This window comes from Dendropsophus ebraccatus, chromosome 1 (assembly GCF_027789765.1).
Source record: "Dendropsophus ebraccatus isolate aDenEbr1 chromosome 1, aDenEbr1.pat, whole genome shotgun sequence".
NCBI classification, from domain to species: Eukaryota; Metazoa; Chordata; class Amphibia; order Anura; family Hylidae; genus Dendropsophus; species Dendropsophus ebraccatus.
The window spans coordinates 167,769,132-167,783,349 of NC_091454.1; the positions used below are offsets into that span (position 1 = coordinate 167,769,132).

At 45.3% G+C, this 14,218-nt stretch overlaps 1 protein-coding gene across 1 annotated transcript; it reads left to right on the forward strand.

Annotated features, from left to right (window-relative positions):
* The first annotated feature begins 526 nt into the window (after positions 1-526).
* On the forward strand, positions 527-13,429 carry PDIA3 (protein disulfide isomerase family A member 3). Its single transcript, XM_069984054.1, has 13 exons — positions 527-804; positions 5,450-5,528; positions 6,290-6,407; positions 6,717-6,824; positions 6,919-7,048; positions 7,154-7,273; positions 8,311-8,436; positions 8,544-8,726; positions 8,886-8,994; positions 9,687-9,815; positions 11,407-11,486; positions 12,588-12,645; positions 12,983-13,429. Exons 1-13 carry the CDS (start codon positions 653-655, stop codon positions 13,094-13,096), a joined length of 1,506 nt encoding a protein of 501 aa, XP_069840155.1. The 5' UTR covers positions 527-652; the 3' UTR covers positions 13,097-13,429.
* Positions 13,430-14,218: the final 789 nt, after the last annotated feature.

Below are 14,218 nucleotides of genomic sequence, written 5' to 3' on the forward strand. Positions count from 1 at the left end.
GTGATTGGAGGGCACTGGTATATGTGATGGCTGTGTGACACAGGAGAAGGCACTACTCATTAGCTTTGCCCTGTAGGCTTATGTACACACAGTTAGGGTACAAACACACACGGCATATACGCTGCGTATTTACTGCTGCGATACGCAGCAAATACGCAGCAGATACGCAGCAGATTAGATCTGAATAACTGAACACAGCATCAAGTCTTCACCATCAAATCTGCTGCAGATCTGCTGCGTATCTGCTGCATATACGGTGTGTGTGTTTGTACCCTTATCCCGGATTTCCTACACTGACTTCCCCGTGATTTTGGCCTAGCTCTCCCCTCAGCGGCACAGCCCCGGCCCCTGACAGGCCTGCAGCACGTGACCTGTCAGCGTCACACCCCACTAGCTGACACGCTTTCCCGCCCCTGCACGTCCACGCCTTCCAGCTTGTGAGCGCCCAGTGGTTACGCCCAGCAGCGCTGAGAGCCCAGGTCCCCGCCTCCTCCCGATGACGTCACCGCACTGCAGCCAATAAGCGCCTGCCACACTCCGGCTTCAGGTCCAGCCGTGGGTACTTCCGGCAGGTTTTCTCCCTCTCTGTCCCCGGCTTCCCCGGTAGTCCAGGTCAGGCAGTGCAGCTGAGAGCTCCGCACCGCACACCGACATGACGCGCAGCCCCCTCCTCCTCCTCAGCGTCCTCTTCGTTCTCGGCGCCGGCACCGCCTGGGCCTCCGATGTCCTGGACTTCACAGACGACGACTTCGAAACCAACGTCGCCCAGTACCCGGTTGTCCTGGTGGAGTTCTTTGCTCCATGGTGAGTGGGGTCCTGGGCTCCGTGCCATGAGCTGCACCACTGCCGCCACATTCCCAGCGCATGCATGGGCGGTACCGCAGCGGTCCTGTAGCACTGCGCCTGGCTGTAGGGGATGGTCACATGGTGCGTTATGTGCACGGGGTGTTACACTGGTATGTGTGTGATCAGTGCCCTATCAGCCATATCTGCTCAGCCAGGTCAGAGACCTATTACCAAGGGGCCCCTCAGTGTGTAGGTAATACAGGGGCCCGAGTACCAGGCACTGTATACAGACTGATATCACTGAGGGGGATATACCCCATATACCAGGCACTGTATACAGACTGATATCACTGAGGGGTATATACCCCATATACCAGGCACTGTATACAGAGTAATATCACTGAGGGGATATATACCCCATATACCAGTCACTGTATACAGACTGATATCACTGAGGGGGATATACCCCCATATACCAGTCACTGTATACAGACTGATATCACTGAGGGGATATATATACCCCATATACCAGTCACTGTATACAGACTGATATCACTGAGGGGGATATACCCCCATATACCAGGCACTGTATACAGACTGATATCACTGAGGGGGATATACCCCCATATACCAGTCACTGTATACAGGCTAATATCACTGAGGGGATATATACCCCATATACCAGTCACTGTATACAGACTGATATCACTGAGGGGGATATACCCCCATATACCAGGCACTGTATACAGACTGATATCACTGAGGGGGATATACCCCCATATACCAGGCACTGTATACAGACTGATATCACTGAGGGGGATATACCCCCATATACCAGGCACTGTATACAGACTGATATCACTGAGGGGGATATACCCCCATATACCAGTCACTGTATACAGACTGATATCACTGAGGGGATATATACCCCATATACCAGTCACTGTATACAGACTGATATCACTGAGGTGATATATATACCCCATATACCAGTCACTGTATACAGACTGATATCACTGAGGGGATATATACCCCATATACCAGGCACTGTATACAGAGTAATATCACTGAGGGGATATAGCCCCATCTAATAGTCACTGTATACAGACTGATATCACTGAGGGGATATATATACCCCATCTAATAGTCACTGTATACAGACTAATATCACTGAGGGGATATATACCCCATATACCAGTCACTGTATACAGACTGATATCACTGAGGGGATATATACCCCATATACCAGTCACTGTATACAGACTGATATCACTGAGGGGATATATACCCCATATACCAGTCACTGTATACAGACTGATATCACTGAGGGGATATATATACCCCATATACCAGTCACTGTATACAGACTGATATCACTGAGGGGATATATATACCCCATGTACCAGTCACTGTATAAAAACTAATATCACTGAGGGGATATATATACCCCCATGTACCAGTCACTGTATACAGAGTAATATCACTGAGGGTACATATACCCCCATGTACCAGTCACTGTATACAGGCTAATATCACTGAAGGTATATAGCCCCATATACCAGTCACTGTATGAGGACTGATGTCAGGGGGGCAAATAGACCTTTACACCAATCCCTGTATGAGCACTGCTCTCAGAGGGTATATAGCCTTATATACCAGTCACTGCACTGCCCCAGGGAGTATATAGCTGCATATGCCAGTCACTGTATAAGGACTGCTCCTAGGGAGTATATAGCTCCATATTCACCACTCTCACGGGGCAGATAGTTTCTTCGCTTCCTGTTTGTAATCTCATTGAGGAACTTGAACTTGGCTGATAACAGAGAATAGCTTGGTTTAGGATGCTTAGCTAAAGCCTCCTCCTTGGCCTATGTGTGGTTCCATCCTGATATTCTGTGCTATAGGGTCAGTGTGTAGATCCCGCTGTACTCCGCACAGGTATATGTTGGATCATGACGTCCTGTCAGGCTGCTGTATACTGCCAGGTGTCAGGCTGCTGTATACTGCCAGGTGTCAGGCTGCTGTATACTGCCGGGTGTCAGACGTCTTCTTCCCCTGTTACTAGCTGGGATGTCCCCCTGGATGAGGCCATGCAGACTATAGTGACTGCTTCTGTGTATGATGTGATATGGATTCTATTACCCCCTCTATACTCGGACACATTACATTACTTTGCACTATTGGTTTCTATTTCTCATAAGATGGAGGTGGTTCTGGAGTGTGGGGGCCACTTTCTCTTTTACGCTGGCTTCTTTCACTTTTAGTCCCTGCTTGCTTTGTCAGTTTCTCTCGGCTGCTGCAGGGACTTGTAGTCCTCATGTGCTCCGCTCTCCTTCCTGTGCAGCCAGTGATGTCACTTCACAAACTACCATTCCCATCCTCCTTTGCTCTGCTGATAGGGATGGGCGTGCCCTTGCTGTGGTGTCTGCTTCTGATTGGCTGTCAGGAACTTGGTGGCTGCTCTGGACTGGCTGAGAGTACGGAGTGGCTGGTGGTGTAAGCCATGCCTTCAGGACTTCCTCCTTCTCATCCTGTAATACTGAAGCCATGGCCTGCAGCCCGAGTATTGTCGTACACCAGCACATGCACTGCCCCATGGCACCTCCTCACCTGCAGCCTGAGTATTGTCGCTCACCAGCACATGCACTGCCCCATGGCACCTCCTCACCTGCAGCCCGAGTATTGTCCTACACCAGCACATGATCTGCCCCATGGCACCTCCTCACCTGCAGCCCGAGTATTGTCATACACCAGCACATGATCTGCCCCATGGCACCTCCTCACCTGCAGCCTGAGTATTGTCGTTCACCAGCACATGCACTGCCCCATGGCACCTCCTCACCTGCAGCCCGAGTATTGTCGTACACCAGCACATGATCTGCCCCATGGCACCTCCTCACCTGCAGCCCGAGTATTGTCGTACACCAGCACATGATCTGCCCCATGGCACCTCCTCACCTGCAGCCCGAGTATTGTCGTACACCAGCACATGATCTGCCCCATGGCACCTCCTCACCTGCAGCCTGAGTATTGTCGTTCACCAGCACATGCACTGCCCCATGGCACCTCCTCACCTGCAGCCCGAGTATTGTTGTACACCAGCACATGATCTGCCCCATGGCACCTCCTCACCTGCAGCCCGAGTATTGTCGTACACCAGCACATGATCTGCCCCATGGCACCTCCTCACCTGCAGCCCGAGTATTGTCGTACACCAGCACATGATCTGCCCCATGGCACCTCCTCACCTGCAGCCCGAGTATTGTCGTACACCAGCACATGATCTGCCCCATGGCACCTCCTCACCTGCAGCACTGTTCTTGCATCTAGTCTAGTGTTTTAATGCATTTGTGTTTATGTAAACCACAAAATAGTGGGAATAAATGACTATAATTGCATTCATATACTGTTATGTAGCTGTATTAAAAGCTAAATCCACAATGGGGGCATAGGTTATAAATATATGATCTCTTGGGGTCCATCAGTCACTAGAACAGGACCCCAGAACCTGTTTTTCCTTCTTATGGTATAATCACATTGAGGAGGACTTTTAAATGTAGCAGTGGTCCATTTGTCCGCATGAGTTAGTAGATACTTGGAACAAACTTCCCGCAAAGGTGGTTGGTACATCTACAGTCACTTAATTGGGATAAACCTATATCTGTCCTAAGACTTTAAAGATGGACTAGGTAGACCAGGAGGTTATATTTACCCAACAATCTGTTTTTGTGAGGTTTGGCTTGGGACCTCTGTACTAGTGATTTTGGGGGCCCCCACCAGTTGTCCTTATTTCCAGTACACAGTGTATATATATCTGCTGCATTATATGGCACAATATGCTGTATGGGGGATGAGGTTATCCATGGGTAACAAGGATGAGCTCTGCACCTCAGTCACTCTTGTGTGGAAATTCCCTGGATTTTCACTGCAGACTTAATTCCTTTGTTTCCTTGGAGGGGAAGTCCACAAATGACTGCATGTGGATTTACTGCAGATCTATTACTACGTGGAGACTTCACATGCTTATTCTAGCCAGTACAAGTGTCTATGCTATGACCAGCTGACTGTCCACTGTGTGGGGATTTCCCGACTCCCCTGAAACATGATGCTGGAGACAGATCAGGCATGTAGGATTTCAGCTTGCCCTATCCTTCCATGGGACGTTAACACACTGACAGGAGTCTCCACCATCTCCTTCCTAAGTGCTTAAAATATATGTTCAGTAAATGTAGATCTCTTAATCTACTCGCCTCCTATTAGTCTGCCATAGTCGGGCTGTAATAGGATTCCCATCATGGCAGCCACAGAGGCTTTAAAAAGGATCCAGTTTGCCATAACTGATCAGCATCTTGGTGGTGATCAGACCCAATAAGATACTGAGAAGTGGTTTGTAGATGCCACCAATGCAGGTAATGGTGACATCTAGGTGTTCAAATGAGCAGCAGCGGCTGTGTATGGAGAGGGTACACCATACATGTCCAGTGCCTCTATAACTGATATATTCATCATGGAGTCTTGGGGATAATAGGATATATTTTCAGTTATTGGGTGGATGATGCAAGCGATGGCAGATTGTGGTGATCAGTATTCCATAGACCTGTGCTTACTTGCACATTACCTTGTTATAATCTGATGGCTCACTTCTAGTTCTTCCCCCTTTCAGGTGTGGACACTGTAAGAAGCTAGCACCAGAATATGAGGCAGCAGCTACAAAGCTGAAAGGAACTGTGGCTCTGGCTAAGGTAAGAGTGTCTCTATTGCTGATTATTCAGAAAGTTGCTTGCAACACTTTGACAATCTACGAAACGAATAAAGAGCGATAAAGCTGAGAAGTTTCCCCTTAGTCTAGGTCCAGGTAATGTGGCTGTAATTGGTATAGTGGCTAGAATAGGCTCCCCGGATTAGACAACGTTATAACTTCAGCTTTTTACAGCAACTGCATGTACTGCCACATCCTCGGCTTTGTCCAAGATCTATTTTCAGAGCTCAATTGCTTTATTAGAGTACCTGTCATTACAAAAGTCTTGAGATGTCTGAAAGCCATAACCAAAGTTTTGATCGGTTTGTGTCCTTTTTTTTTTTTTTTTTTTTTTGTATGGCTTGTCAAAAGTTTCTAGTCAGGTCTGAGTGTTCAAACCACCTGAGTACTTCTCTCATGGCTGCCTGCAATCTGTCTTGCTGCGCAAGATGAATTCCTATGCAAGTCTATGGAGCTAGTCTTCTGCAGGCAGCTGGGGAGAGTCTTTTATCCACACTGTTTTCTATATGAAGAGTTGGTTGTGGTCTGAATGTCTGAACCCTGACTGATCAAAACTTTTGAGGCGTCTCTGCAAGATGTCACTTATCATCAAAGGACACTTCAAAGTTGTTATGGTGATAATACGTTAAAGGACAATTTAACAGATCCCAGTGTCATGTGAACAGATCTCTGGACCAGATTTTGTGGCTTAGTTCATTTTTGTTTTGTTTTTTTCTTTAAAAATTGATGTAATGTTTTCATCAGGTTGACTGTACTGCAAACTCTAACACCTGCAACAAATATGGAGTCAGTGGCTACCCAACCATTAAAATCTTCAGAAACGGAGAAGAGTCTGGAGCGTATGATGGCCCTAGGACTGCTGGTAAGAGAATGAGGTTCTAAGTTAAGGCTGAGACTCTTATAGACACCACAAGTTTGGCCCTTACTTTTAGAATCTAGGGCTTGACAGTGGGACCTTTTGTGATCAGTAACTTTTGACGTGTCTGACCAGTTATTACAGATGACAGTAGCACTTTAGTGTTCCTAACCATAACTGTAGGTTCCAGTTTTGTATGACTTTGAATATGGCTAAATATCCCAGGAAGGAAGGATTATGCTGACTTGATGATCATGCTTTATTTGGGGTCTTTTTGCCATGACTGCAAAGTCAAGAAATGTTAATTCTTTTCAGATGGCATTGTGAGCACCATGAAGAAACAAGCGGGCCCTGCATCTGTCGATCTGCGATCCGTTGAAGAATTTGAGAAGTTCATCAATGATGCTGACGCCTCTGTTGTTGGTGAGTGTCGGGAGGGGGATTAACTAGAATTGAGTGGTTTGTGACTTGCTGTATCAGGCAGATTATTAACCTTGTGCCGATTTGGCCCATACAGGCTTCTTCCGTGATCTTTATGGGACAACACATTCTGAATTCCTGAAGGCTGCCAGCTCATTGAGGGAGAAATACAGATTTGCGCACACAGGGGAAAATGAACTAGTGGATAAATATGATTCCAATGGAGAGTAAGTATAAACCATCCTAATGAACGTCAGTGTGGATTCAGCCACACCTCACAGCAACACGATGAAGAACTATCTTAAAACATCTGTCTTTTTGTTTGGTTAAAGGGGGGTCGTGTTATTCCGTCCACCACGCCTTGCAAACAAGTTTGAAGAAAGCTCTGTCGCGTTTCCTGCCGATGAGAAGATCACCACCCACAAAATAAAGAAGTTCATCCAAGATAACATGTGAGTAGTGTAGTTTTTACCTGGGTTTGAGAGAGATTATAGATATGAAAAAAATCTTTAGATAATTGCAATCATATCTGAAAATTGACAGTAGCATTTAAAGAGGCTGCCAGTATGTTTATGCTGCCCTTTCTAAGGGTAGCATAAGCTAGTGACACAGAAGCTGAACAGAATGAGACTTTTTTTGTGCAGCTGATCCAGGGAGATACTCCCAAATAACTAGGACAATAGTCTTCTCCATTGTGTGTGCTTAGTCCTGGATATTCATGAGTATTTCTGTAACAGTATTTCTGTTACAAGTTTATGCTCCCCTCACTTAAGGCAGCATAATTCTAGTGACAGATTTAAAAACAGTAAATAGATATAATTAGTGATATGAGCTTGTATTGACTCAATGGCCCAGATGTATCAAAGGGTGTAAAATATACACTGTAGTAAACAGCCCACAGCAACCAATCACAGCTCTTTGATTTTACCAGAGCTGAAAGCTGAGCTGTGATTGGTTGCTGTGGGCAGTTTACACCACTGTAAATTTTTATACCCTTTGATAAGTCTGTTCATCAAGCGTCAATCTGTTATGGCAGCCCAGGGCTGTGTGGTTGCTGAGGCTGCTGTTAGTATAGGCTGGCTGTAGCAGTGGAGTGCCAATCTGATAGGTGAAGTTTACTTAAAGGAAACCTGTCACCACCAAAACCCCATGTGTCCCACCACCCCCCCCCCCACCCCCATTGCTGGGGTGACAGTCTCCCGACCCCCTGTTAGATCCCCCTATACTTACCTAATCGCGCTGGGTCCCGCTTCCTGAGCTGGTTGGGTGACTTGAGATTTCAGTGCCCGAAGCCCGGCGCGTGCGCGCGCGCGCTCACAGGAGAGTCCGATGCCCATAAAGAATGACTGAGCATAGGCCTCACCATTCATTCTCTGAGCTTGGAGATATAGCTAAGAAACTACAGCACTCTACTACTCAGGGAAATAGAACAAAAGAGCTCTTGATTTTGCAAAAAATGCAGAAACCTAACAGCATTTTCATTCTTTAGCTTTGGTATCTGCCCTCACATGACTGAAGACAACAGAGAATTAATCCAAGGAAAGGATCTGCTTGTGGCCTACTATGACGTTGACTATGAGAAGAATCCCAAGGGTTCCAACTACTGGAGAAATAGGTAAACTACACTTTTGTCTTCTGTATTTTTTATTTATTTTTTCTTTAATGCTCACGCTCCTCATTTAAACCTGTAAATTGAACTTGATGTCTTGATGTCTATTTCAGAGTCATGATGGTGGCCAAGAAGTTCCTCGATGCTGATCACAAGCTCAATTTTGCCGTTGCCAACCGCAAGGCCTTTGCACATGAAGTGACTGAGTTTAATCTGGATGCCAGTGCAGGAGACGTCCCTGTTGTTGGAATTAGGACTGCCAAGGGAGATAAATATGTAATGCAAGAGGAGTTCACGTAAGTATACAGCCCATTACACTACTTTATCTGTTTAGTACAGTGGCACCTTTTACTGAAAGACCATAAATTGACTACATGTTTGGATAGCAGTTCCTTAGTCTTAACACCTACAAGGAATCCTATTTAGCAATACTTGTTTTCTCATTTTTTAACTAGTCGTGATGGAAAGGCATTGGAGCGATTCCTGCAAAGTTACTTTGATGGCCAATTGAAGAAATACCTGAAGTCTGAGCCTATTCCTCAGAACAATGATGGCCCAGTCAAGGTAAAGGCAGACATGCAGTCCCTGATAGTCTTGTTCACTGTTCATATTGGCTTTCCAGCTGCCAGCATATGTTACTGACATTGTCACTTTAGTGGTACGTCTTCAGGAACTTCCATGAGACATTTTGGTAGATTCCCTAACCACACATACTGCAAAGTGTATTTTTTTTTTTTTTTTTTTTTTTACTTTTCATTTCTGCTGCCTGCTAGGCTAATTAGCTTTGAGTTTTACTCTGAAGAGGCTGTACCCCTTACACACACCTTCAGGGTGTCTATTTTTGTCTTTTTTTGTGCAGTTTGTCAAGCCGAAACTTGGAGGTTTTGTTTTTTGTTCTCTTTGGTCCAAAAACATTTTAGAGATGAGATTAAACTGGCTTGTGTGCACAAACTGTGTAATGTATTTCTGGCCCTAGTTAACCAATAGAATTTTACTTGGATCAGCTAAGAAAAAAATGTGATTAACGACATACGAACGACTTCCTGTTTGTTGACTTGATCCTTGTTGCGTTTACGAAGATTATTGCTTAAATTCAAACCATATAATTACACAATTTTAGTGTAAAAGGGACTTGAGACTTGATTCAAAAGTAAACACTTTCCTGTGTACCTCTACCTTTACGATCCACTCTTACAAGCCACTAAAATATGCACTGTTAAGATGTCCCATCTTTAATGTGACCCTTTACTTTTTAGGTGGTTGTAGCTGAAAACTTTGATGAAATTGTGAATGACGACAGCAAGGATGTTCTCATTGAGTTCTATGCTCCATGGTGTGGTCATTGTAAAAATCTGGAACCCAAATACAAGGAGCTTGGAGAGAAGGTATTACTAAGTGTTCACTTATCTTAAAAAAATCATGCTGGATAAAAACACCACAATCTGGATGGCTTTGGCATTGTTTATTTTGATGTGGCTTTCTCCTGCAGCAGGTCTGAACGCTGCAACATATATCCCTTGTGGTGGTAAGCAGGAGACTGCCTGGCCCATGAGTGTGGGTGGCGGTCCTTCAAAATTTTTTTATTGCTCTTCCATATGTGCACTTCTAGAGAGTCAAACCAACACATTTTGATGCTAATGGCTTATAGCCAAGCTGCCATGAGCGGTCAAAACATGTTGGTTTGACTCCTGTAAAGTGTACAAATGTGTATTAATATAGAAAAGCAATAAAATTATGAAGTGTTCACTGTCACCATAAACTTTTTACATGTCAAGTTTTATCTGTTCAGTTCTGAGTGATCAGACCTGTACCGATCAGGAGAAGACTGCACTAAGCATGATCAGTCAGGTGCATAATGTACGTCTATGGAGCCTGAATGGTATGCTGAGACAGAGCAGAGAGCTGCAGGGCGGTCCTCTCCCCGCTCCTTCTGATGATCCGTATGGGTTTGAACACTCAGACCTAGGCTGATCAAAACTTCTAACATATGCAAAACAGGAGTCCGTGGAGCCTCGGTTGTGAGTCTCAAAACACGAGATATCTGGCTATCCTGTGTTTTGAGACTCGCAACCGAGGCTCCACGGACTCCTGTTTTGCATATTTAGGTTTTTGGGGGCATCAGTGGAGACTCTTGAGTACTTCATTGGAATTTTTTCACTGTTCATGAGTTCAGTGATTACTGTGTTTTGATGTTTGACATCAAGTTTTCTGCAGTGACAGATAAGCTTAAAGGGGTTATCCAGTGCTACAAAAACATGGCCAATTTCTTTCAGAGACAACATGACTCTTGTCTCCAGTTCAGGTGCGGTTTGCAATTAAGCTCCATACACTTCAATGGAACTGAGCAGCAAAACCCTGCCCAAGCTGGAGACAAGAGTGGGGCTGTCTGTGGAAGAAAGTCGCCATGTCTTTGTAGCTCTGGATAACCCCTTTAAAGGACTTTACACCACATGTGGATCTGCAGATCTTTTACTTGAAGTATTATGGGTCACAAGTACTAAACAAACTTGCAACACAGATAAATAAAAAGGGTCTTAAAGGGGTTATCCAGCGCTACAAAAACATGGCCACTTTCCCCCCTACTGTTGTCTCCAGTTTAGGTGCAGTTTGCAATTAAGCACCATTTACTTCAATGGAACTGAGTTTCAAAACCCCACCCAAACTGAAGACAACAATAGGGGGGAAAGTGGCCATGTTTTTGTAGCGCTGGATAACCCCTTTAAAGGGGTTATTCAGTGCTACAAAAACATGGCTCCTTTTCCTCCACTCTTGTCTACAGATTTGGTGGGGTTTGAAACTCTGCTCCATTTATGTAAATGGATCTTAATTGCAAACCACACCTGAACTGAATGAGTGGGTTGAAAAGTGGCCATGTTTTTGTAGCGCTGGATAACCCCTTTAAACAGGTTTTCTTTACGGACTGCTTGTTGGTTTCTACTTTCATGTTGTAATGTCTTATTTTTGTATTTTGTATAGCTGGCCAATGATCCAAACATTGTTATTGCCAAGATGGATGCCACTGCTAATGATGTGCCTTCTTACTATGAAGTCAGAGGGTGAGTAACACTGGTCTGCTGGGTATCTGAGGCACAAGGTCATGCATGGTGTTTGAAACTTATACTTGTCCATGTAAGGTGTGACGTAACGTCATCCAGTAAATACTTGGGGGCCCTATCACACCAAACAAGTATCAGCCATTCCAGCCAATAATCACTTGGTGTAATGTCACCTGTTAAAAGACCATGATCAGCTGTCATGCACAATGTCTGCTGATTCTGGTCTTTCAATAGGTTGAAAAATCACGATGGCTACTGTCTGCATGTCGCTATGTGTCGCTATGTGTAATAGGAGCGGCGGAAGCAGATCACAGCTCTCTTCAGTGGGCTAAGGATTGCCTTGGCAGCCCCTCCCTCAGCTTCCTGCAGCCGCCCCTTCTCCTGCTGTGTGCGTGTAATAGCACAGACAGTAGGAAAGAGGAGATGGCAAGCATTGAGCTGACAGGACCGCGCTTCCTTCCTCTTAATCATGCTGTGCAATACAGCCCTTAAAGGGAACCTGTCACCCCCCCCCCCCCCCCCCCCCCCCCCCCCCGTGCCGGGGTGACAGGCTCCCAACCCCCCCGTTAGAGCCCCATATACTTACCTAATCCCGCCGGGTCCAGCTTCTGGAGGTGGTCGGGTGACGGAGATCTCAGCCGCTGCAGCCCGGTGCGCGCGCTGAGAGATGAGTCCAACGCTCATAGAGAATGACGGAGAGCTGGACTCTCCTGTCATTCTCTATGGGTGTTGGACTCATCTCTCAGCGCGCGCGCCGAGCTGCAGCGGCTGAGATCTCCGTCACCCGACCACCTCCAGAAGCGGGACCCGGCGGGATTAGGTAAGTATATGGGGCTCTAATGGGGGGGTCGGGAGCCTGTCACCCCGGCACGGGGGGTGACAGGTTCCCTTTAACCAGTAAATAATGAACAGGTCCCAGAGGATAAAACCAATTTTCATTGACCTTGTTAAATAAGGTACTTTGTATGTCAGTGTACAGAATTTCAATATAGCATGGTCTCTATGGAGATATGGTGGGTTGTGTGGCTTGTTCTTAATTTTTATAATTTCTTTTTTACTTTGATCTGTTTAATAAAAGCTGCGTAAATGTGTTCTTTCTAGGTTTCCCACCATCTATTTTTCACCTGCTGGAAGTAAGCAAAGCCCAAAGAGATACGAGGTAAGTTGGGATTCTAACATTACAGAACCAGGAAACTGAATAGCTTTGCATCCTTTCTGCTTTCTTGCAGTGCCATACACAGTTGTTTAAAGCTGTCTGCACATGTTGACTTGCTGTCGGCCTAATAAGTGTGTGTCATCATCGCCCCCCCCCCCCCCATATCCTACACTCAAATGTTTGCTTTGATTATCTATGTATTTCAGTGGTAGAATATAGACAAGCAAACTTCCCGCACATAATGGCAATTCAGTGTTTTCAGTCAGATTTCTTTTCCTTTTGGTAGGGTTTTTTTTTTTTTTTTTCCTGACTCACCAGTGTTTGTGTTTCTGACTTACAGGGTGGTAGAGAGGTTAGTGACTTCCTCAGCTACTTGAAGAAGGAGGCTACAAACCCTCCAATTGTTAAAGATGATGAAAAGCCCAAAAGAAGAAGAAAGAAGAATTGTAAATGAGATCTTGTCAAAGCAGCACTTCTGCAGGTTGGGGTTGTCATCCTGACATTAATGGGAAAACAACATTGTGGACACTGAAGCAAAGCCTTCCTGAAGGGAATATTACAGGTGAATAGAGATTATTTCTTAGATGCACTGCTGGAAAGATCCAAGGACCTCTAAATATCTGTGGCTTGTCTGGGGGGGCACCACTTTTCCATCTAGGTTGGGAGGGGCAGGGTTGGGTGGGGGGTTCTGAAATTTGATGGTATTTGTTTTTTGTTAACTTTTTTATTTTATTTCTTTTGTACATTTGAAATTGACTCGACAATAAACACCCCCACCTTAACCTTGTCTGACTCGTTTTTCTTGTTGGTTGACGATTGAAGAGGCTCTTGCGGTCCACAGTAGGCCTAAATGAAAAATAAGGTCTCCTTACACTTTTGCTGTTCATTCCCGCTGCTACATCTGGTTAAAGGGAACCAATCAGCCCACTTGGGGTGATATGGTTCCCTGCACCACTGTATAAAGCGACTTTGTATGGAAGAAAATTTAAGTTATAATCCTCGGGCGTGTGGCAGGCAGAGGCGGGCAGGTAGTCATCTGGGCGGCTCTCAACCCATGTATAGTCAACGCGCTCTGCCTGTCAGTGTGCTTGGCGGGATGATTGACTGGATGAGAGGCCAGTAACGGACCTCTCTGCCTGTCAATCATCCCTTTCAAGCGCGCTGGTGGTCAGGCATGATAGAAGACAATCATCTGCTACCTTTGTTCAGAAAGAGATAAGCCACCACCAGAACTGTGGCTGCTGCTTAACCCACTTCAGAGAACGCAAATGTTTGGCCGTTCACTTGTATAGAGAGATACTGCAACAAACAAGTGGTGATTCCAGCACTCTAGTTTAAAATTCCAAAATCTTTATTAAATGCATCAATCTGTGCAGACATGTGTCATATCACTATTTTTAACATGAAGATTTAATAGATTTTTGAATTTTAACCTTTGGAGTGCTGGAATAATTTTTTTTTTTATAGCTCATTCAAGCATAACTCTTCTGTACAGAGGAGCTAGTATAACCTCCAAATGTCAGATTACCTTTAGTGAAAGGAATTAAATACAGACTCCTTAACATAAAATATGGCT